Source organism: Tetrao urogallus, assembly GCF_951394365.1.
Source record: "Tetrao urogallus genome assembly, chromosome: 3".
In the NCBI taxonomy this organism is placed as follows: Eukaryota; Metazoa; Chordata; class Aves; order Galliformes; family Phasianidae; genus Tetrao; species Tetrao urogallus.
The window spans coordinates 81320188-81344999 of NC_136815.1; the positions used below are offsets into that span (position 1 = coordinate 81320188).

At 40.5% G+C, this 24812-nt stretch overlaps 1 protein-coding gene across 1 annotated transcript in view; it reads left to right on the plus strand.

The window, feature by feature from the left end:
• The window catches only part of FARS2 (phenylalanyl-tRNA synthetase 2, mitochondrial), a gene marked incomplete at both ends in the record, with an annotated part of 180380 nt that overhangs the window by 86307 nt on the left and 69261 nt on the right, over positions 1–24812 (plus strand). Inside the window, one exon of the mRNA XM_079534035.1 lies at positions 16276–16427. Within this exon, the coding sequence (XP_079390161.1) occupies positions 16276–16427 (152 nt within the window). The remainder of the gene's footprint in view (positions 1–16275; positions 16428–24812) is intronic.

Sequence of the window (24812 nt, forward strand, 5' to 3'; positions counted from 1 at the left end):
GTTGCTGTACCCCAGCAAACAGTCCAGTGAAAATGTTGAAAGCCTGGGAGAATAAAGTGTGAGATAGGAGCAGAGAAGATAGAAAGATGGGTTACTTAAATTCTTTTCACTGTTCTACAGCAATAGTCTGTCCAATGTTTCAGAAAGCTTGCTTTTTTTTTCCTCTGGTGTCAAAAACTTCTTAAAAAAAATCATTCTAACCCTTAGTTTATAATTTTCAGTGCTGTCTCTCAAGACTGCTAGTGTCTGGCTTGACTTTTTTTGTTCAAAATGTAGCCTATATTCAGCCTTCATATACTGAACCTTTTGAGCTCAGTACTTTCTACCCATATATACTGACATTGCATTTTAAGGGTAATGACTCTTTGAATGAGAATGTTGTAAATAATCTCTGGTGCTACCATTGGGTCTTTATTGATGAGAATTGGTTTCAGCTATGCTGTATAGCCAGGTTAGCAGACCTTCTGCACCTGTCTTTCTAAAGAGATGTAATTAATTTATCCTGGGGTTTATTCATATCTTATTTGAAAGAGAAATTTTGGTCTGTCTTGCACTGTTGATGTTTAAGAAATCTTGAAGGATATTAGAAAGGTGATAGATTTTCTGTACACAAGGCAGTGCAGTATTTTTAGCCTGGCTGAACTGAAGCAGTATGGACTACGCTTTCTGAGAGCCTTTCGCTGCTCGAATTTAATGCTACAGCCTCACAAGGCCTGGGTAAATGTCCATCCTAATGTGCTTAACTGTGATAGACTTCTCAACCTTTGGATACTCCCCTGTCCCTTCTTATAATCTGGGTATTATCCACCAACTGAAGTATTTTTCTTTCTGTTCATTAAAATGTTCTTCAAACAGATTAAGACCATGGTGAACAGCAGTAACATTTAATAATAGCTTGGCTAAATGTATTCTTGTTCTGAATGGAATTTAATTTGAGTTTTTTCCTGGGACATAAATATATGTTTTGTGCCTTTTAGCAGCCTGAATGTGTCAAGTTTTTTCCTACGTCATCAGTTGCTGAATTGATGCATGTAGGCTTCAGCAGGTCAGAAAGCTGCTGGGAAAGCTGACAGTGCTTGTACCATTGGGGTCACTCAGCACAGCAGTGCTAGAGTGCTGCTCCCCACAGATCAGCTTGTGTTGATTTGGATTACCTAAATCGCTGCAGCTATGATTTGACAGAAGTCACAGCAGCATGGGGCTAGTTACCTGCCTTCAGTCACTTATGTGTAGGGCTTCTGTTCAGGCTGTGAAATGAAGAGCTGAGGGTGGACAGGGCAGGAAAGACTAAGCACCTGCAAGGCGTAACGTAGTAAAACAAATGGCCTGGATCCGATCTACTACACTGTTATCTCTCTGCTCATCACAGTTCTGAGCAGAGTTGCGTGTAATCACTTTTTGGCCCATGTTGAACCTGCATTCTTAAAAGAAGAAGATATGTCTGTGGGCTGACAACTTACAAGAAAAGGTACAAAAATGAAATGACATTTAGGGAAGGAAGACTCTCACAGTTGAGGTGAAGTGCAGTGTGCCCAGAGGTGTTGATTAAGATGAATGGACTCCGGAGACAGGGCAGCTCCCAGAGCCTCCATCACTGCGCTGCCAGACTGAGCAAGCTGCACGTTGTGCCCACTGACTACTCTTGCCTCACAAAATCACTTTGGGCTGATGCTGGCGGTGGCTACTGCTGCTGCTGTTCTTTTAAATGAGTATTTTGATTGCAGATGAGTCTTGTAGCCTGGTCTCAGGTCAGACAGAAGTATGTTTATGTTGTTTTGAGGGAAGCGCTATCTGATTCCTAGCTAAATGCAGACTTCCTAGGTGGGATTATAAGGGTTGCTTTCTTCTTGTTTTCCTCATTTCTGCAGTATCTATATTATTCTGTAATATCTACAATAGCCCTCGCACCACCTACATCTCAGCACCCCTTTTCATCACCTGAAGGGGCTGCTACTTCCTTGTATCTGCTGGCATGCGCAGTCTCTCCAAACTGTTTCTTCCAAACAGTGCTAGCTTCTACTTGTAACAGTAGACTTTCAAACCATGATCATTTTAATAGAGACTGGATGCATGGAGCTCCTAGAGCATCTCTGCTGGGAGTGAGGAGAGCTGAGTAGCTTGTACTGTTCACTGTTCACCTCCCACACAGCTGTAGCCAAAATGATGTATGTAGTCCTAAATTAGGAGCCTGTTTCTGCTTTGAGAAGTGTCCAGTCAAGGTTAGCAGGGATGATGCTCAGAAAAGGGATGATGCTTCAGAAAGCTGATGTTGTATAGAAATAAATGATTCATTACACAAAGTGAGCTTATCTTGGTGGACAGCAGATTGGCTATGAGCCAACAGTGTGCTCCTTGGGGCCAAGAAGGCCAATGGTCTCCTGGGGTGCGTTTAAAAGAGCACAGCCAGCAGGTTGAGGGAGGTGATCCTCCCCTCTACTCTGCCCTGGTGAGGCTACGTCTGGAATGCTGTGTCCAGCTCTGGGCTCCCAAGTTCAAAAAAGACAGAGATCTCCTAGAAAGAGTCCAGTGGAGGGCAACAAAGGTGATCAAGGGCCTGGAGCATCTCCCTTATGAGGAAAGGCCGAGTAACCTGGGGCTGTTCAGCCCAGAGAAGAGAGGACTGAGAGGGGATCTTGTCACTATTTATAAATATTTAAAGTACGAGAGTCAGGTCCATTGGGGGGGATTCTTTTCAGTAGCGAGCAACAATGGAAGAAGGGGCAATGGGCACAAACTGAAACACAGGCAGCTCCAGACTAACACAAGGAAGAACTTCACTGGGAGAGAGATGGTGCCCTGGAACAGGCTGCCCAGAGAGGTGGTGGAGTCTCCTCCTATGGAGATATTCAAGACCTATCCGGATGATTTCCTGTGAGACCTCCTGTAGGGAACCTGCTTTAGTATGGTCCTGGCCTCAGTGATCTCTAGAGGACCCTTCCTACTCCTAAAATTCTGTGATTCTGTCATTCTCCTATGGAAAGTAACAGAGGTTGCCTCACTTCCATTTGCCTTCGTTCAGTGTGCCATATGAATTAGACCCCTACACAGAGCATCTTTATGTTGTTGTTACTGTGCACTTTTCAGTTTACTGAGGCAGTCATCATCCCTGTGCATCTTTCTTGTGCACATAACTGATTGTTCCTGAGAGACAAGGTAGCTTGTCCTGAAGCCTTAGTAGATTATGAATATAAAATTCACTTGCAGGTCCATGGGAAATGTTTTATAAATTAAACCTTTTTAATCTATGTTCTTTTTTCCAGGCTTTGGAAAACAGATCATTTCACCTGTAAGCCAACTATTTCAACCAATTTAATCTTACTGCGTTCAGAGCAAAAAATGAGTCTTTCTAATCCATCATTAGTATGCTATACTATATAATTTATATTTATCTTCTTATTCTGTGATTAGCTTTATTTTCCAATAAAAAAATAAATGGATTCACTAGGTGCTACATTTTCAGATATTTTTCATCAAGATTAGGTAACTCCAAACTTAAATGGTTATTCATTTATTATGCTTACTTTCTAATAGTGCATCTATTAAAGGCAAATGCACAGCCATTAGTATGTAAATTCAACTTGGATGTCTGAACAAATGAGGTACAGCCTCAACTGTGATTTATTGTCTAATTAGTTTTACTGTAATTGAAGATGTATAAAGTGTGTGTGTATACACACGTGGAGGTACAACAGAATAGGTGATGGAATAGCATAAATATTTTATTGGCATGACTTTGGGAAAGTTGAATTTTCCTGTGTGTGACTTCTGTAGATCATACTAAATGAATGTCAGTAAAACCTTTACAGTGCCATGTAGCATCTTGGGCTTGTCTGTAAGCTCTGCAGAACATTGTGAAATTTGTTTTTTTATTTTGGATAAGCAAAGAAAGAAGGCAAAAATACCTTCTTTTCTGGGAGGCCATGTACTGAACTGCATGATTGGATTAGAAATTGCTTGACCAAGTCTTCTCTCATCAGGGTATTGTATAATTTATAGCCAGTGCTCCAGGAACCTGAGTCCTCTGGCCTCAGACAGGCAAAGTACTGAAGCATATGCTGAGCTTTTCACTTGTGAGTAATCCCATTTAAATCAATGAGTTAGTTCCTGTTCTCAAAGTCAAGTATATCCTAAACGCTTTTGTAGGTTTGGGTCAGAGTTCTCTTACTTACTAGGATCCAAGAGTGATCAGTGCCTTGTAGGGTTGAAGTTGAGAAAACTTTCAAAATGGCTGTTGGAGGCATTTGGAGTTCAGTGTACCAGTCAGTCTTCAGTCTGTCTTCTTGCTACAGCTTTGGGGCTCTTCCTTCAGGTACAGAACATGGCATTTATCCTTGTTCAAATCTTGTAAGGTTACAGTTGTCTCATTCCTCCAGGCTGCTTAGATCCCTCTGTATGACAGTCTGGTTACTGAGTGTGTCAGCTCCCACTGTTTGGTGTCATTCTTCAGATTTTGTGAGCAAGCACTGGATCACCACTCCCAGGTCACTGAGAAAGATGTGAAACTGTACAGGTACCAGTATAGACAGACACCTGCAATACTCTACTTATACTCTGCAGGAAAGCCATTAAGAACTCATTAACCAGTGCTGAGTCTATCCATACAACAGGCATTTTTCACATATCTCTTTATTCAGCCTTCCAGACAAAAATGTCCTAACTCGGGCACAAGAATTCTTTAAGAGACAATGCCAAAAACCTTTCTAAAAACATTAATCATCAAAAAAGGTAAATTATAGCTGCTGTTCTCTCCCTTTACTGGGTTAGAAATCTCATCAGAGGAAGCATTCAGGTTGGTCAGGCTTGATTCAGCTTTGGTAAATCCATGTTGACTAGTTCCAGTCCCTTCCTTTTCCTCCGTGTGTGCAGAAATGTGTTTCAAGATGACCCACTGCATGGTTTTCCATGACAAAGGTGAAGCTTACCAGCCTTTGGTTCACTGGCTTGCCACCTGGCTTTTCTGAAGTCTGGCACTATTGCGTGTCTCTTGTCATTGGGGATCTCTCATGATCTCCATAACCTTTCATAGGTAATAATTCCCCTCTGGTGAATGCACATCAATGCACTAGACTCAAACTTTTGATCCACCTGGCTTTAAGCTTTGCTCAGTCTGACCTGTGGAGTACACCAGTACAGTTTTTATGACATGGCAGATTATTTTAAAAGTTGAATTTATTTCTTTATTTCTTCAAATTCTCAACTATGTGGGAAGTACAGGGCCTTATAATAAATGTAGAGAGTGCCATGGAGGTTTCGGAAGCTTGAAATGTGAAATACTCCTATTCCCACTTGGAAGATGTCCTTTCTTTTGACCGTAGTTCCAGTCAGACACAGCAATTTAAACTCCTCTACATTTCAAAGATTTTGATGCTTTTGTGATTGTTATCTACTGCCTGTTCCCAGAGCCTTGGTTCTCTCACTACAGGATAAGAGGCATAATATTTTGTTCTTTCCTGTGTGCTTTTCTGCTTTGCTCTTCCAGTTGCACTGCAGCAGCTATGTATGTAACTACACTGAGAAGCAGTAGATCAGGGACCTTTTTATCTCTATGCTTCCTGAAAGCCTTATCAGTCCCCAGATCCACTTCACAGTTCTGCCCCATCCCCACAACTGAGGAGACAGCACCTTTGTTTTTAGAGGCAGGATAAACAAAAATTGACTTCAGAAAAGTGGAGAAAAAAGAATTAAGGTGGCTATGCCACAAAGCAGTGTGCCACAGCATTGTAGCCTGCAAGAGAAATGTCACAGATGAGGATAGAAAGAAGAGTTTCTTCTACATGGGAGTCTTCTACCTTTTCACACAGAATCACAGAATCCCAGGGGTTGGAAGGGACCTCAAGAGATCACTGAATCCAACCCCTACAAAGCAGGTTCCATGCAGCAGGTCACACAGACAGGTGTCCTGCCAGGACTTGAATATCTCTGTTGAAGGAGACTCCACAACCCCTCTGAGCAGCCTGTTCAGTGCTCCATCACCCTTATCATAAAGTTCTTCTGCATGTTAGTACAGAACTTCTGGTTCAGTTTTTACTACATTACTTCTTGTCACATCTCTGCACCACTGGGAAGAACCTGGCCTCATCCATTTGCCTCCCACCTCTCTTTAGATGTTCATAAACATTTATTAGATCCCCTCTCAGTCTTCTTTTCCCCAGGCTGAACAGACCTAGGTTATTCAGCCTTTCCTCATATGGGAGATGCTCCAGGCCCTCTTTGTGGCCCTCTACTGAACTCCTGCTAGGAGATCCCTGTCTTTTTTGAGCTGGGGAGCCCAGGACTGGAGACATCAGCCTAAATGTGGCCTCACCAGGGCAGAATAGAGGGGGATGGTCACCTCCCTCAACCTGCTGGCCGCACTTTTGTTAATGCACCCCAGGAGACTGTTGGCCTTCTTGGCCACAGGCACACACTGCTGGCTCAGACATCCAAAACTGCATTCCTGGAGGAAAGAATGAATTCTAGAAGTAATTGAAAGGAACGTCAAGGACTGGTGAAGAAAGGACAGAATAACTTGGAACTCATGCAGCTGTTCTTGAGGGTTTTTTTGTTATTTAGGTTCCAGTGGTGGCATCCTAAGTGAGACACAACTGTGCAATAACCATGAGATCCAAAGGCCACAGAGTTTGTAAACATGTCCTGTGTGTCTCTGTCTTCCCAAACCAGGTGTTTTCCATTGTCCTTCTGAACAATTAATGTAAAAATACTGTCACGTAAAAGAAGGAGCATAACCTGTTTAAAACAACAAATAAAAGAGTCAAGGTCACAATTTTTCAGCTTCTCTTTGCTCCTGAAAGCTGAAATGAAATGGGAGAAACCCAGCCTCTCAATTCTTTTTGGATAACATCCACAGCATATCCAGTAAAAAGCTTTGGCACAAACAGAAGGAAGAACAGTGTTTCAAGAATGCCCATTTCACGTGTCAGTGAATGTAGAACATTTCATTTGTTAAGAGGATGCTCGCTGAACGCTTAGAAAATATGGCAATTGTAACAGGGATGTTGTCAGTACAAACTGAAGACTCCCAGTAGCTGGGAACAAACCATCAGGGATTTCCTTCCAATTGGAAAAATAAAAAAAAGATTTAAAAACAAAAAGGAGCAACTGTACCCTTCCAGTATGAAGTAAAGGAGAAATGAATTTCCAATTCCCAGTATTGCTGCAGTGTAGTCAGTAGAATCATGTTGCTACAGGCAAAAGCCAGTGCAACCCACTATAAGGTCCACCTGATACTATTTAAATGATTGCTTAGCAAAATGTGCTAAGCTGCCAGAAGCATGTGTTATTGTGGTTCCCTCTGATCTCTAAACCTCATCTATTTGCTGTTTGGCTGGTTTAGGCTCTTTAAAACAAATGGCTCACAAATGAGTAATTCTTCTACTGAATATATCAAACAATCTTTATTGCATCCCAAATGATGAAGTATAATGGGTAGAAGGAGTGATCAAATAAGACATGAAACTGTTTCCAGACATGATATATATGCTGAAACCCCACATTAAATTAATATTAGGTGAAGAAGGAGTAAGCCTGGAAATCTGAAATAACAGCAGAATTTGGATTGGTTATGTCAAGTTATGACAACCAGCTGCTGTTGGTTACAGCAGGAATCCACAGATGTTAAGTGCTTTCAGTCTTACTGCCTACAGAAGTGTGTAGGTAATAGGGAGGGTAATTCACATGCTCTTGCCAATGTTTTTCTAATGTAAGTTTAATTACAGTGCAGTGAATAGAATTCTTTCTAGAAGAATAGCACAGGAACTATCTTCACTTTAGTCTTTGGCCCTGACCTGAGAATTAAATCAATTTCCCTACTCAATAGTTCTGTTTTCCCTGCTGCTTACTGTTGTCCTGCAGTTACCATATACCTCCTGCCTCAGAATGGTTTCTCTAGCTCAGAAGGCTCTTCAGGACTGAGGCAGTAGTTTTGTGCTCTGCCTACCTAATGGAATGCTATCAGCCCTCGATAATTATCACAAAAACTGCCTGCAGCAAAGTTAAATATACCTTTGCAAGTGTACATTATCATTTAATGAAAGAAAAGCTCCTGTTTTAATGTGTACCTAAGCACTTGTACTGTGTAAGTGCGTGGCTTTGGAAATTCAGAGGTCTTTTCTGGTAATCGTACACTACCAAATAAATGTTCAAAATATGTATGTGTATCTTGGTATCAGTAGGAAACCATGCGCTGGAACTCTTTTTCCAGTTTTGTATAAGAAGTTGGGTTTTGTCGAAGGTGACAAACTTTATAGCTGTTCTAACATTTGTGCAAACGTTGTGCATGAAAGATGCATCCTGGAAAGGGCTTTTGGTAAAGTGGTCTCTAAAACCATGCTTAAACCCTTACAGCCATTGTCTGCATCATGATTAGCCATTGCAGCTGAACCGTAGAGCCTCACTAGGAATTGAGGGCTGGGGAGAACGTGTCTGGGTGCATGTATGTGTATGCATGAACAAGAGCACCATTTAGAAGTACACAGTGTTAATAAAAACCCTGAATTTCAGCTACTACTTCTCTGATCAGCATATGAATTAAGCTACAGCGAACAGCCAAACAACACAAGGCATGGTTGGAAAAGGCTATTGTTTTTATTATGCTTGTCCTGAACTGCATTCATCTGCATAAGCCATAGTAGTGACCACCTGCAACAGAAAGTGAAAAATAAGTAATGCTTTGGTGTGCATTTGCTGCAGAGGATTAGTCTTGCTTTTGCAATTTTTCAAAAAATTAAATAATGAAGATAAATGACCTCTGTTGGGGATCCACATCCTCCTGTGGATGCATTAAATGCATGTTGCATAACTATTCCATTTATAACCCCTTCTCCTAAATCAGGAGTAATGAATCCATTTTCTGCTTCTTGTAAAACAAGGAGAAGTGTTACAAAATAGCCTTCTGCACATAGGAGTTTGGATGTGCACTTGACACTGTAAGTGTTCTTTATGTTTTGTAATTGCATATTTAAATGCTTTGCATAGCTCTTGTCCTTTTTTGTCTTGGTGTCGTCTGGGTCTGCTGTAGCATCTTTGTAGCTTTCTGTTTGGAAGGACTCAGGGTTCGCCTGAAAAAATAATAAAATAACACTTTTCTCTCTCTTTGGACAAGAAAGTAGAGCCTTTCATTTCAGTTTCTCTCTAGTTTACCTGCTGTTCTTTACAGTTGGATATTGTTTCAAGCTTCCTGCACTACCCTTGTGTTTTGTTGCTGGTTTTTTACTTTGGGGGAATTTTGTGGGGAAAAAGTATGAGGCATCAGCATCACTTCTGGAAGTCTCTGCTTTATAGGAGGAAGAGAAAAAAATTACAGCTTGTTAGGCAGGACAAAGAGATCTTGCAAAGGTGTTGCATGTGCCTCTGAGATTTGGGCTACATGTTTATTTTGGTTGCAAGCCATATTCAGGTGTTCTGGAGATTCTACCATTTAAACAATAACTTTCCAGAGCTGGGAATTTAATGAGAAGAAAAGAAAATACAATCAGTGACATGTTTTATGAGCTTTCTCGTCTAAGCTGTAATAAAATGTTGGGTCCAATTTGTTTCTATTGTTACACTGTGTAGTTGGAAGAAATACATCTTCATATTACCGCAGTCTCTTTCTGAATACTTGTATTTTTTATTTAGATAGAAATCTTTTACATGAACCGTTGATGTGTGCTGTATTTTACCTCACTGTGCTATTTATCTAAGCACTGTTATTAAGCATTATGATAAAAACCGTATAAACCAAACCAACAGATAGGAGGAAACCTGACTTCTGAGCATGGGAAATACTGAATGCCAGCTGCAGCCAATGCCTTTTGCAGGAGTCACAGGTGCACAGCACAGCCAAGGAATGCATTTTTAGTATCTGCTGAGAAGCTGAGTTTCTACAGACTTACACCACTTTATTGTCTGTTCCTTGCAGGCATGGTAGATCGTTCTTATAAAAGTACAAGATTGGGACATGAAATCTTCATTCATTGTCAACTTGTTTTCTGTGGTCTGTGTCTTCTCTCCCCTTTTTATACCTGCTACAAAAAAAAAAAAAAAAAAAAAAGAAAGAAAAAGAAAAAGAAAAGCCTGACAGAGTGATTCTGCCTCTGTGGTTGGAGATTTGTGTAGAAGGGCAGATCGAATATGGACAGACGGATAGGGCAGTTGTAGCTGTCAATTTTGAGACCTTCATTAATGCTGGCTCAGCAGCTGTCACCAAGTTCTGTTCATAAGAGGTTATTTTCAGGACTATGGAAACAAATACATCTCCATCCATTTTTCTTGACAGAGACTAGGACCACAAAGAGTTAATACTGTTTACCATTTTGAGAATTCCAAATCTACTGAATTCCTTCCCCACAACACAACCTTGCTCATTTTCTGTAAAGAACACCACAACGTGGGTTGTCCCATCTGCTCCTCTTTGTGTCAGAACAATTCTCTGATAGCAACTGCTCAGATGAAAAAGAGATTCCATAAACAGTTTTAATTTGCTTTTGATTGCCTTGCTGTGATGTACGTGTGTTTGAAATGGGAGAAGTTTAGCACCATGAAGCTAGTTTGCTCAGTGGGCCATCGACTGGGAACCAATAGCCTGAGGGAAGAAGCATGAGCAGACTGTATCTTTGCACAGTAGACCTAGAGCTGCTGCTATAGGAATATGTAAGACTGATCTCTTCTTTGCCCTGCTGTTTTCAGATGGGTTTGTAAGAAATTGAGAAGATGTGAGAGTGAGTAGTAGAGAGACACTGAGACATTCCCTTGTGGTACTTCTGCCTGCGAATCTTACCTCTTCTATGGGAATGAGAAAATACTTCTGACCACTCAAGCACAGAGCAGATCATCTATCATCAGTACTGAGGAATCATCTGTATTTATCTTTTTGGAGTTTTTCATAATCAGATTGCAAGTGAAAAGGCATATCCCTATACCCAAGTGCATGCGTATCTTGAAATATCTTTGCACTGTATGCACTGTAAGACTGTGATAACCCTGCTTTTCATAGGGTGAGGTCAATTCTGTTTTTTATGTCCTTCTTGTACTTCTTCAGTTCCTCACTGTCATATAAAAATAGCCTATTCTGTGACAATAGAGGTAACTCTTTCGTACTTGGATAACATCACAAAAGACATGCATTTCTTCTCAGTTTTTTGACTGCAAGGTCTACTTAAAGTATATATTTGCACTCAGAATCGTATTACAGCTTTAAACTGGAAGCCTTGCCCATGACAAAATTAAATGAGCTTGACTTTAAAATGAAATGCTTGCAGCATAAAACAGTGTCGTGTTTAAGAAAGCACCGTCCCTTTCCAGTGGCACACAGAGGTGTAATAAGCAGCAGTAATTCTGGGTGGGCTTCTTAACTTAAAAGCTTTCCAGGTTTTCGTTTTGCTACAGCATCACTGCTCATCCTCGTGCTTGCAGGTGTAGCAGCAACGTCAGGGCGCTGGGAGTAAAACATGGGCGGGGCGCCACGTAGTGCGTCGGCTCGTTGGTCTAGGGGTATGATTCTCGCTTCGGGTGCGAGAGGTCCCGGGTTCAAATCCCGGACGAGCCCTTCTTTGGCGCAGTGACTAGAGAAACTTGCCTTTTTAAAGTAGGATGTTTTGGTCGCTCACCACATCCTTACCTCCAAATCACAGAGAAATGGATTCCTCCCTGATTGAAGGCTGCTGAGACTTAGCTAAAAAAAAACAACAGTCTGTGCTCCATGGCACCTTCCTATTTCCCCCCCCTAAGATTTTTCCTTTATTTCTGTAATTCTGTCACTTTTTCCCTCAGGAGTGAGAGAAGTCAGGACAGTGTTTTGCCATGGTGAGGCAGCACAGGTGTTTGTAACTCTGTGCTGTTTTATGGTGGAGGCTGCTGCTGACAAACAAGTGAGCCTTTCTTCCGGACACAACTTTTTTCCCAAGGTATTGATCTCTAGAGCAGAGTGTGACATCCATCCCCCTTTCTTTGCTTCCATGAAGGAATGTGAACTACAGTAGCCAGAGTAGAGAACTGGGATACTGTTTAATTGATTTGAGCTGTGGCTGTGGGTGGCAAGTCTAGTCAGCTGCAGTACTGGAAGGCAAATGCTCCTTGTGTCATATGTGGCTTTCACTTGGGCTCTCTTCTGAAAGGAAAGAGCAGGGTCTGAACTGAGGCTCCTGAACACATCTTAGAAACTAAATATTTCAGTCACCTACCGCCAATTAAAACCTTCAGGAATGAGAAGGAACCAACCTGGTTAGAAAGTGAGCAGAAAGGAAAATGGGGACCGCTGTGGGAATGTTGGGGAAATCCTTCCTTTCCCCTTGCTCCAGAGACTCTAGAAGACTTGACTGTGCCATGCCAGAGATGACCGTAATCTGGTATACACATGGTTCTGTTTAATAGCTCAACTTCTTTATGCTGTCCTTAATAATTCTTTAAAATGAAAAATAACTAATGTAAGGAAATAAAGGATATTTGGTTTAATAATGTTATAGTTAGCAGAATGCTGTGAAAGAAGCAATTTCCTTGAAGACAGAAGATCTGATACCCTGTATCTAACCATCTGGCTCAAGTATACTGTCTGCTGTGCTGGCAAACAGCAGAGCAAGCATGGAAACAGTGTGATCCTTCTTTAATTTCACTGATCTGGTTTACAGTGATGAGAGAATTGCTGAATCAAAAATTCAGTTGGATCACTGTTTCATAGTTACTAGAGGATCTGTCCACCATGAATTTTAGTTCCTTTTCAGTTTTTCCCTTGCTCTCCTGTAACAGGTGTTTAGTTTCAACAGGGTGAGAAAAGTGCACCCTTTTGTTCACTTAAAAGCTGATGCCTTCTTTGCATTCTCTTCTTTCTCTCTTGCTTCCGTGAGAAGTAGAAGCAATCAGTTTCAACACTGAATAAATTCATGATGGGAAGTTACTTGGGGCAGTTGAAGCACCCGCATGATCTTCAAACCAAGGACAGAGCATTATCATCTATTTGCGAAGGAAGCCACTTCCACTCAAAAAATGGTCCCTGCATACAAGCAGAGTGCCTGAAATCAAGAGAAAAGGGGATTTTCCAATGGACGCTTCATGTGGATACCTTCAACAGATACCTTCATGTGAGCTTGCAGAGACAAACAGTCTGGGGAGCAGACCACTGTCCGAGGAGGACAGATCCTACTGTGCAGTCGCTGCCCCTGTGCACTGAGAAGCATCACTGTTCTGCAGCTCCCCACAGGAGGACAGAGCAGTGCATCACTTCCAAACCCATCCATTCACACTGCTTTTAAAAATTCAATCCCACAACATATCTGCTTATCTGCATTTGTAAAAGCTCTCTGGTGAAACTTCTCTGTTTTCTCCTTTGGATGTGTGTGTGTGTGAGCTCCGGTATATACATGAATATATGCATATGTGTGTGGGTGTACACATGTATGAGTATACAGAACTTACTATACATAGCTAAGGAAAAAAATTAATTGGGTGAAGGAAAAGGGAGAATGCTTATCCTATGGGAACACCGTGACTGCAAATTTTAAGCCATGACAGCCAAGAAATTCAAAATTATGTTTCCTGCAGCAACTCTAATTTGTCTACGCTGGTAATAAATACAGAAGTGTAAATCTATGAGCTTACACACTAATACAAAAAACTTCATTATGTGAGGGGGCTAAGTTGCAGCTGTAAATTTGCAACTTCAAATTTCATGCCTGCTGCGTGTTTAGATTTCCTGAGATAACCCGGAACGTTGGTTCAGCCTGGAATGCATTAAGAGAGGTTTAGTTATTACAAGAATGTAGCTTTCATTTCAATGAGAATATTACATTGCATTAAAATTCTGTATAGATTATATCCTTATTTCTGTGCATCAGCAGTACTGTCCACTAGGGCTGACTGGGACCTAGCAGCAGCTTCATGCAGGTGGGATCAGGTCTGCTTTCTGAACCTTTATTGGGTCACTTGATAGTCTTTTAAAACATACACAGAAAAAGAACCAACAAAACCACCCAAGGGGTGACTACCCACAGTTCTGTCTCAAAGTTAGTAACTCAGTGGATCAACTCAATGAAACAGTTTTCCTACAGATTTCATTATTTAGAAGGTGGGCCAGATCCTGCAGATTATTACATCTCTCTGTAACTTTGCTCATTTTGAATTTGATTACACTGTTAGTCTAATCAGACTTCAGGTAACTTTACCAGATTTGGCCACACTGGATCCCTGTGCGCGCCACATTTTGAGTAGAACTAAGAGTGCTGTTTTCATGCATCTGACATAAGCCTGCTGCTTTTGAAATTGATTCCTACCACTCGCTCACTGTGAATTGGTGATATGAGTTTTAGAGTATTACTGACTGACTTGAACATTTAATTATTTTTCTATAGCGTCTTTGAATCTGTGGGAGTGAAAGAAATCACCTACCCCAATGCAGTGAGTGCTCAGTCATGCTTAGGCCTGTGAGCCACAGTTTCTGTTTAAATAACTTAATGCTGGCAAGCTGGGAGTTTTCAGTCCCTGCAAGTTCTGCAGTGTGCACGGTAGGTTGCTGAAATACAGCAGCGGTAAATGTTGTGGTAGACTGGGATGAGATCAGAATAGAGGTATCTGCAGGATCATAACTTCATCTACATTAAGACACATAGCAGGTCATTGACTGAGAAGCTTCTTCAGCATTTATAGCCATGACTTTGGTGTAGCAGAAGAGGTGTTTACATTTTATTAGCTTCTGGTATTTCATCGAGAGCTCTTGAATGATGGCTTTATGCTGGGAGTTCCTTATTTATTTGATGTACAGGAAATGAGTTCATTTGATAACTTAATTCCTTTAATAAGTTGAATAATCATTTGTGATTCACAACTTAATTCACAGGAGGGGCTATTAATTTAAAAATTGCACTATATTCTTTATCATATGTGTTGACTGGTTTACACAGTACAGAACAGGATTTGTGTAGATCAGCATGCTGTAAGTTTGCCTTTTTAAGAGGTTTATTGCTTCAGTAGGTATTAGGATTTCACTGTTCTGTCATAAGACATTCCCAGGTATGAAATACATTTTTGAGTGGACCGAAGTCTACACATCAGCTGTCATAAACATATAAACAAAATAAGAAATGCTATTTTCAACTCTTGCAGGCCCCCAAAAGTTTTGCAAAAGTAGTTCATTTGAATTTAGTGCATTAATGAAAGGCAGAACTAAGGTATTTCATGACCTGTAGGGCAGGAAAGAAGAGCGTTACCATTTGCTTTTTCCTTAAAGGAGAAAACGTTTCAGCAAAAGCAAAGCTGAAATATGCTGACTTCAAGAAAGTTACATAAAAACTGTGAATTGTCTTGTTTTCTTAACCTTCCTACTTGTACAAATAAAAAATTACACTGCCTTAACCACAAGATGAGGCCTTTCTGTCTAGATTAAAGATGCTATGGTTTCGCCATTGTGTTTAATAGACTGTTGTGGTATTTGTGGAATTAATAGTTATGCTAGTAGCAGTACTTCTTTCTGCTATAGATATTTGGTTGTCTATAAAACTCACTGGAAAATGAACTGATACTTCTTTTTAAGCCAAAATATGTTTCTGACTGTAACCTTTTGATGAGCAGGCACCTCTTTGTAAGACTTCTTTTAGCATGAAATTGGACAAATGATAACGATAGGCTATTTAACAATTATATAAAATATGTAGACATTTTACACATGAAAATTTTTGAAAAGCCTGAAAAGTGCTTTTTAAAAGTGCAATTTTACCTGAAGAGTAAACATGTTGAAATGAACTCCTCCTTTTAAGCAGCTCTAATCTGGAAGCGTGTTCAGGATCAAAGCAAGATTTTTATTTCATTCCTTCCTTTTAAAATCTCAGAGCCAAAACATCTAGGAACAACAACAAGAACAACAACAAAAAGGACCAAACTTGACCCTTGCTCATGGTTTGCAGAAATAATGCTTTTCCTGTCTGCAAATCTTCGTTTTTACTTGAGCACCCTTGTAAGTTCAACTGTGTTTTAAAAAAAAAATGAAGTTGAGAAGAAGGACCAAAGATGTCACCTTTGTTGTCTGCCTGCGTGATGTTGGCTAGTAATGAGGGTGATTAAACAGAATAGGAAATGGCAGCTAGAAGTCATGTTCCTCTGAATGAATCAAAGTGGTTGTGTGATCTCCAGAAGGCATTTCCTAGTACAAAATCTTGCATCTCAGTTGTTCATGTGAACAGTGTGCTCTTCGAAAAATATTTCAGAAGGCTTTCAAAATTTATGCTGTGTGTATTATATCAGATCAAAACAGAGTCGCAGGGATTCCTGCCGAGGCCAAGCACTTAAAAAAGTATGTTTTTGTAATTTTTCTAGCCGCTCAGCAGATACCCACCTTTGATCAATGACATCTCCTTTTGGCTGCCTACTGAGACGTATTCTAAGAATGATTTCTATGACTTGGCCCGAAGTGTTGGTGGAGACCTGATAGAAAAAGTTGTCCTACTGGATGAATATACCCATCCAAAGTAAGTGAAACTTTGAACATATTTTTCCTGTTGTCAGAATAGGAATATTTTAATTCTCTACAACAAGAAATTGTTGATTCTTACAGTGTCTATGCATTTTGTTTTTTACTTCCAAAACATTCTTACAACACTTTCAGCAAAAAAATGCTTTCATTTATAAACATTGTCTTTGAATTTCACTTTTGCATTATTGCTGTATTATTACTGTATTGTGGTATTCAGTCTGCAATTGCAGTGTGTTACCCCTGAGTATACAACAGTAGTGAACACTAGTGAGCCCTCCTCACTACATCTGCCAATGCACTGCACTCTGATCTGTAATATGTCTGATATCCCACTCATGCTTTTTGCATAATGGCTAGGGTTGGTCTCCCTGTTCTCTTCCTTTTTTGTTCCAGTACAGATGCACTAGTCGACCTTTACTATAAGTATCAGGGATAATAATGATTTGTTGCAGAAAACTATTGTTGGTGTTCAATGGGCAGAAAAAATACATTTTATTCCTTATTCTGATGCTTATTTGTGCTGTTGAACAGTCTCTCAGGCTTGAAAACACCTTTTTGTTTATCTAACAGTACTGGCACAACTGTTCTGGGTGTGCAGGGTGCTCGTCCTACAGATAGTATCAGTTGTGTCAAAAATTGACAAACATCAGAAATTCCATGTGTACTGTTTTTCAATTTGTTCTTTCCGAAACCAAGAAGTAAATACACTGCTGGCTACTCAATTGGGTTTTAAAATAATTTCTCCTCTTTGAGAGTGGGTTGGTTTTGGTTTTTTTTGGTTGGTTGGTTGTGGGTTTTGTTTTTTTGTTGGTTTTTTTTTGGCTCTAGAAAGGCAGGTAGCAAATCTAACTAGAACACTGCTTGAAGGTGATGGGAAATGGTTTGTGTTGTGCTCCAACACTTATGGATTATTACTTCCTACATTCAGGAATTTGACCTATTCTTATGAATTTGATATGTTGACAGTTCTGATACGGTATAATTAACATCAAAATGATCTGCAGAATTTGGGATATTGGACCCATTTTTGGTTCTTATCCTTTCAGCTTGCTTGTGCTGAATATTTATTGTATGTACAACACCTCTGTTCCACATTCAGTCTACACTCTTTCTGGTGATACTCAATGTGATGATCTTTGTTGTTACGTCTTCTCCTGGGGGAAAAGCTTGTATGTAGCATGGGCACCTCTGCCAAGGATAAAGATTTGGTAAAATCTTATTCTCTGTGGCCTCTCATAGAGACAGTGTTATTCTGCGCTTAGTCCTGCAGCTGGTTTCAGGAATCTGCTTATGCAAGGGAAGTCTCAGCGGCAAAGCTGCATCAGTCACCACTCAGCTCATGGGTTGTGCTCCTTTAATTAGAATAGTATCTCCCATTTTAGTAGAGTGGTGAACTGGGAACAGGATTCAGTGCTCTGAATTTCTTGTGTATGTGTTCTCTTTTCTGATATACTTTCTATAGTATATATCTTATGTATCTTATATATCTTATAGTATATAGTATACTATAGTATACTATATACTATACTATACTATTCAGACATATACCTGAATACATACCAGGGAGGACGGTTCATCAGTGCAACATCTTTTATTCCTCTGCAAGGAACGTATCTCTGCTTTCCTCTGCAACTTATGCAAATGGTGGGGAAGGAAATGGACTCCTCACTGAGAATTTTCACACAAATTTGGGACTTTCCTAGTATTGTCCCTAAAGCAATTAAGCCCTTACTCAGCGGATGTCCAAATATGCATTGATACTATGGGGTGAAAGCATTTATCATCTTCAGGTCTGAAGCAGGTGTCACTAAGGGATTGTTGGTAAGTGATGCAGCCCCTTCAATTGATTCAAACGCAGTAACAGTAAAAAAAATCTTCTAAATCACTCCATTATAAAAGCAACAACAACAGCAGTCTAAGGAGATTATCTACCTCATTAAAAAGGAAAAAAAAATTGCAGATGAAGAGTACCTCAGCCATAATGGTTATGCCCTTTTTTCTTAGAACAGGGTGTGTGCAAATATGAAACTTTTGCAATTGATGGCATTGTAATGACAGCATTTTGTCTGCTTTCCAAAGCCTTTGGAAGACTGACTCTTTGAAAAGAAGTGTGTTCTGCTTAGTCTTAATTCCAAGATAATTGCCTTGTTACAGGAACTGTACAGCGGCTTCTTTAATTTGGTTTTGCAGAAAAGCCTCTGGGCAGAGAAATTAACATAAAAGAGATACTCAGTGTTGCTATGGATCTGAATGTTATGGATCTAGATACATGTAATCATGATCTTGAATTTGTAGTGATTCTGATATGGAGGATGGGAGAAAAGTGTTTAAGATAGAGAAGCCAGCAGTGCTACTGTCTCGAATGTTAGTTACTTATAAGCAGCATGGTATGTTCATGTATATAATTAATCATTACTGGAAATTAAAATTCAGACTTCACATCCTTTAAATGTACCAGTTTTGTGCAAATAGAAGCAAAGGGGAGATGAATTAGGACATCTAGTAGTGTTATTTTCCTTCCTAAACTACCTTTCTTAGTTATAGGACCGCAAAGAAAATGCTATACAAATAAAACTAACTTAGAACATTAAAAATATCTTTTAATTAAGATCCTTCATAGAGGCGGTCTCTGTGATAGTCTGTAGTTATCTACAGACTTTTCTGTGGTTCAGAAGCCTAAAAAGGGAAAAAAGTGTGAGACAAGTAATTATTTAAACAAGGAATACACGGCTGGGAAAAGATGTATAAATATATACATTTCTTGATTATCCACTTTTATAAGGTGATGACGTTCAGCTATCTTCCAGGAAAGCACAGGCAATTAAAGATCCAGCAGGAAGTATTCTCCCTGATGGAAGGCACAAATTGAGGAGAAAGCCGTGTTGCTGTGGTAGGTTAATAAAGAAATGTTCCAGCCTAAGTGCCTCTTAGATAAACTTAACTAAACAAGACACGGCATTAAGGCAAACTGAGTATTGTGAGATATGTGAGTAAGGCTTTCCAGAAAATAAACTTTTGGTTCGGTTTAGACTGCAGATATTTTTGTTTTTGTTTTCCTTGACAGCTGAAACTAATTGTGATAGATGCCAGCCTGGTAAGGCTAGATTAATTGTAAAATGTTACAAGCAGAAATTCATTTCACTTTGAGGTGGAAAAACAAGTTTTCCCTATTAGAAAGTAAAATACTAGCATTAGGTAGGAGGTGTAGACATTTCTGTGTTTACCTCTCTTGAATTTTGTTGTTCCTCTGTATTCCATGTCAGCAAGCAGACAAAGCAAAGTAATCCAAGGTCTCTGTTCCAAGCAGAGAACTGAATTTAACTGAATGGAGGTAGGTGAAGTCATTCTGAAAACTAAGATAACTGTCGGGATGCTCAGCAAGAGTCCTGTGATTCGCAGAACCCTTCAGTTTCGTCTCAGCTATTCCAACCACATATGTTCCTTTTGATTGAAAAGTTTTGGAACTGAAAGGAGAACATGGACCTCTCAGGTGTCTGCAATCCCATATTCCCTACTCGGTACAAATGTGTTCATGAGGTATCACAAAAGAGGAGACGGCCCTATGGATCCCAGCAGCTAAAGAATCTTTGGGATTCCAGGGAACTGGTCAGGGGATCGACTGACCTTCCATCCGTATGGGAAATCTGGGAATAGGGCTTACGTAAGTAGGGGAGGAGCAGCACATATGAGGTGTGGCTCGTGCATACAGAGCATGAATCTGAGAAAGGGAGTGAGTTATACACGAGACTGGTCAGATCAGAAGACAATCCCATCTGATGTTGATACCTTCTCATCTCTCCTTGCGTAAAAGACCATCATGGAGCAGCGTGACCCAATGTGTATGAGAAAGTAAGATCCACTGTCACCTGATTTTTAAGGTATTTGTGGAATCAGTGCCATACCAGGCTGAGACTACAGTTGATGTATTTTCACTCAGTGTGAATAATGCACAGTATGGCTGCATCACACCTGATATCCAGGCGATATGAAGAATAAATTAATGGATATGAAGAGCTAGTTGTGGCTTTGCTGAAATACCCAGGAAATGGAGTGAAATTATGGCAGGAACAGTATTGGAGTATCTGTATGACATGCTGAATCAAGAAGAAATGTCCAATAGCAGTCAGCAAAATATTTTCCAATGTTCACCTTGCAAATTTAAGATCTCCTTTACTTGAAACAATAGCTGCAAACACTGAGATTTTCATGTATTCAATCAGTGAAATGTTACTGTCTATGCATGTTTTGTAAAATCAGCTCACTTTGATTTGCTTTGAGTTGTCATTTCCTGAGTGCTGTGGGACCCGTGTGTGACCAGCCACCGGAAGGTAACGGCACTGTTTCTGCTACCTGGCTGAATTTGTTTCTTTCAAATCCTCAGAGATCTTCCGGGACCTTTAGGCATTACTGTGCAAATACACAATGAATAAGGTTTTGCTACTGACATTTTTCACTTTGGAACATTCTGGTGAACAAACATTTGCAAAAACAAAGAGAATCCTTTGATACTAAAAGGAGAAGAATCAGTCATTTTTTCCCTTATTTTCACTTTTTTTGCAATGGCAGATCTTCTGTTTATCACTTATTTCTAATCAGTCTGAATGTCCTTCAGAAGTTAAGTCAGAAAATAGTCCCCTTCACAGTGGTCAAGACTTTCAGAAAGGAAATAGTCTTCACTACGGAGAAATAGAAGACTGGCTGGACGGTAATCAAAGGATAGAAGAGTCTCTGCCTTTAGTAAGCAAAACAGCTGACATCAAGAGAATTCCAGCACAAGCACTGTTTTGTGTTTCTGAGACATGAAATTTAGCATTGCAGTCACACACACATGAAATTGCAGGAGTAGTAAAGAAAAAAGATAGTAAAGGGAGTTACATCAGGCTGGTGACCAGTCACTAGTGAGGTACCCCAGGGCTCCATTTTAGGATCAGTTCTCTAAAGTGTTCTTACAAATGATTTGGATAGAGGACTTGAATTCACATTAAGTGAGTTTGTGGATGACAGTACATTGGGAAGGGCTGTTGACTCCCTGTAGGGCAGAGAGGCTTTGCAAAGAGATCTTGACAAATGAGAGAGCTGGGCAATTGCCAGACACTTGAGGTTTAGCAAGGGTAGGTGCCAGATTCTGCACTTGGGATGGGGCAGCCCTGGCTGTGTGTTCAGACCAGGGGATGAGAGGCTGGAGAGCAGTCCTGCTCAGCATGCTGCATCTCTTTCTCCTTGATACCTTGTATAATCTCGTCAAGTGTGACAGGCTCACATCCCTATTCTGAAGAAGTGTTTTTTGAGTTCTGCACAGAGAGGTGGATTTCCTACCAGTCTGGGACCTGATTCTTTAAAATTTCATTCTAATGTGTCTTTTTCTGTAGAAAGAGAAGGAAAGGAAGGAAGGGTATGCCTCCACAGTTTTCTTTGTAAGGGAGATCTGGGGGTTGGCTGAAAAAAAGTATACAAAACTGTAATCAAGAAATGCAGTGTGTCCTCACTGGTACTGGAGGGGTAAATTTTTAATCAGAAAAACTGAAAATACACAGAAAAACAGTGTGGGAGACAGTAAGAGGTGGGTGGAATTGATTTGCTGCATTTTGACATCTTCGTTGTTAAAAATATAAGTGCAGAATAGGTAAGGAAACATTTATTCTTGCTTTTGAGTGAGTTACTTGCACACTTCTGCAGTGAGATCTGCACATTTGTAACAGTCTGTTAAATGAAGTAAGGGGAAGTGCGTTGACTGCTGGAATGCTGTTAGGCAGGTGAACTGTTGCCTCATACTTGGAAACTTTATGAGGACTCTGGCAACCCGTTCTTTCCCAAATAATAAAAAGAACAGATCTGACAGGGAAAAGTCAGATCCTGCTGACTGTTCTGTCAAAGCATAGAATCATTGAATCTATGTAATAACATTATTTTCCTTTTTATCACTGGATTTCTTGCACCTTCCCTTATCAAAACATACATGAAATCAAATACTTCGAGATCTGCTTAATTTCATGGAATCACAGGATGGGTTGGGCTTGAAGGAACCTCAAAGCTTGCCCAATTCCAACCCCCTGCTGTAGGCAGAGCCACCCACCAGCTCAGGCTCCCCAGAGCCCCATCCAACCTGGCCTTGAGCACCTCCAGTGATGGGGCACCACAGCTGCTTCTCTCATCCACACCTCTCTATCCCTGTAAGCCACCCCTCTTTTGCTGCAGCCCAGGATACTGCTGACTTTCCGGGCTCCAAGTGCACACTGCTGGCTCACATCCAGATTTTTTGTCCAGCAGAGCTCCCATGTTCTTCTCCACGGGGCTGCCCTGAAGGAGTTCTTCTCCCAGTCTATACTCTTATCTGGGATTGTCCCAACACAAGTGTGACACCTTGCACTTGTTAAATCTTACTAGGTTCTTGTGGGCCCATCTCTTGAAGACTCTTTTCTATCATGGTTTTGTCTTTCTCCTGGCGCAGATGAATTAGGCAGAATTATTCTAAAGTGCTGCTTGCTGCTGATATTACACAAATTAAAACAATCACTTCAGTCCCAGAACGCCTGGTTATTCTTCAGCCTGAGCACTTTACAATTTGCTGTGGGATTCAAGATTACCTTTATCTGCTGAACTGACAAAGTCCCAGCAGCAGCTTCTGTACAAAATAAACACAGAAGCTGCTTTCGACAATAGCTGTCAGAGGACTGGTTTGCTGTTAATGAACTGTGTTCTCCAGTTCTGGAATTTTTTCATTTGATGAAATGAGTGAAAGTCATGAAGTCAATTTTTGGGAGACTGTTTCTGGTCATGGATTGACTTCTTACCTTTTCTTCAACTGTCACGGGAGATCATGAACATATTGTGGCTAGTTAAAGCCTCATTACATTAGTGCCCCTCAGTCCCTCTTCTTTTTTTCTTGTCATAACCTGGAAAAATGTTACCTGTGAAAGAGAACTTTGATCAAATTTCTTTTGCCTTACAACAAAAGAAACTTAGAAAACATGCCTATGATGGAGGCTGCATGCTTTTGAGAGCATTTCAATCCTGATCTGTGTGTGTCAGGCATTCCCCAGTGCCCCAAGCCAACCTGATGGATAGCCAGTGGTGTTTGCTTGATTTGCATTCAGAAGGAATCCCAGCCACATTCAGAGCGGCTCAAACCACTTCCTTCTCATCCCTGTTTTTTCTTCTTCAAAAACAGCTGTATAGAAACAGCAGTTCCACGCTCATAGCAGCTCCTGCTTAGGGGTGACCAGTGACTTTCTGACCAAATTTGTTCAGAGGGAACGCTGGTCTGCCCTGACAGAGTTACTTTTTGAAGACAAATGAGTTCTGGTCATGTCCTGCCAGAGTCCAGACAATCTGCCACCTACATGATGAGGTGGTGAGGTTTTCATCCTACTTCCCTAGATGTATAAAGGAGCTCAGTCTCCTGCTCATGTCTTTAAATACAAGGTGTCTGGGCTGTGCTGGTTGCTAAACGGCCCTGGGGTATCTGGGACTTATATTATAGCAGTCTCGATGCCTTGCTGCCCTCTGCCAGGACTGTTTCTGAGTTCGGTTGTTCCAAGTATCCTGTGCAGTAGTGGGAGCAATCACTGAGCACAGGCCAGCCATCTGCTTGGTTTTGTTTTTGAGAAATTTGAACTGAAAAGATTTTAATTCTTTAATGTTGTAGACATTCTGAATTTCGACCATTTCTGTTCCTTTTCTTTATAGTATCTCCTGGGTGAGGTCAGAGATAGGAAATGTGAGCATACATCGTGTTACAGCACGAGCCAGAACATATTGTTTGATATGGAAGTATACTTTTTCAGTGCTGTGTTTAATGTGTGTACATGTGTAGACTTGGAATCTGTCTGCAAATTTTTGTTAAGCATCTTCTTCAAAGGTTTTTAAATGCTTGGCCTAGAGCTTTTGAATTCCACTGTGGATTCATTTGCCTAATTTCCTCAGGTTGCTTCAGAAGTCCCGAAAATAACTGTTCCCTGCCTAAATCTGGAATTGTAATAATGAGCTATCAGAGCAGTCAGAAAGGGACAGTGCCTGTCCTTTAGAAACAGCATGTCCTTGAACTGTTCATCATCTGCTTATTCTGGGCGCATCTCTTGTTTCATCTGCCAGTAAGACAGACTTCAAAAATACCAGTAAATGCCTTCTCTTTTGTTTTACCAAGAAGGAAAAACTAAATGAAATCTTGCTTTATGCGATTAAGTGGGAGTTATTGGACTTAGGGCTTTTTCCACCACTTGTGACTGCTCATTCAGACCTTCCAGTGTTTGTCTGAAGAAAAAAAAAAGAATAATCAACCAATCATAAAAGAAAGAATGTACCTTTCCTCCTTTTCTCAGTGTTCAGACCAGCACCATACAAATAGCCATTAATGGCTCTCTATTGAAGTCTGAGGTTTCCT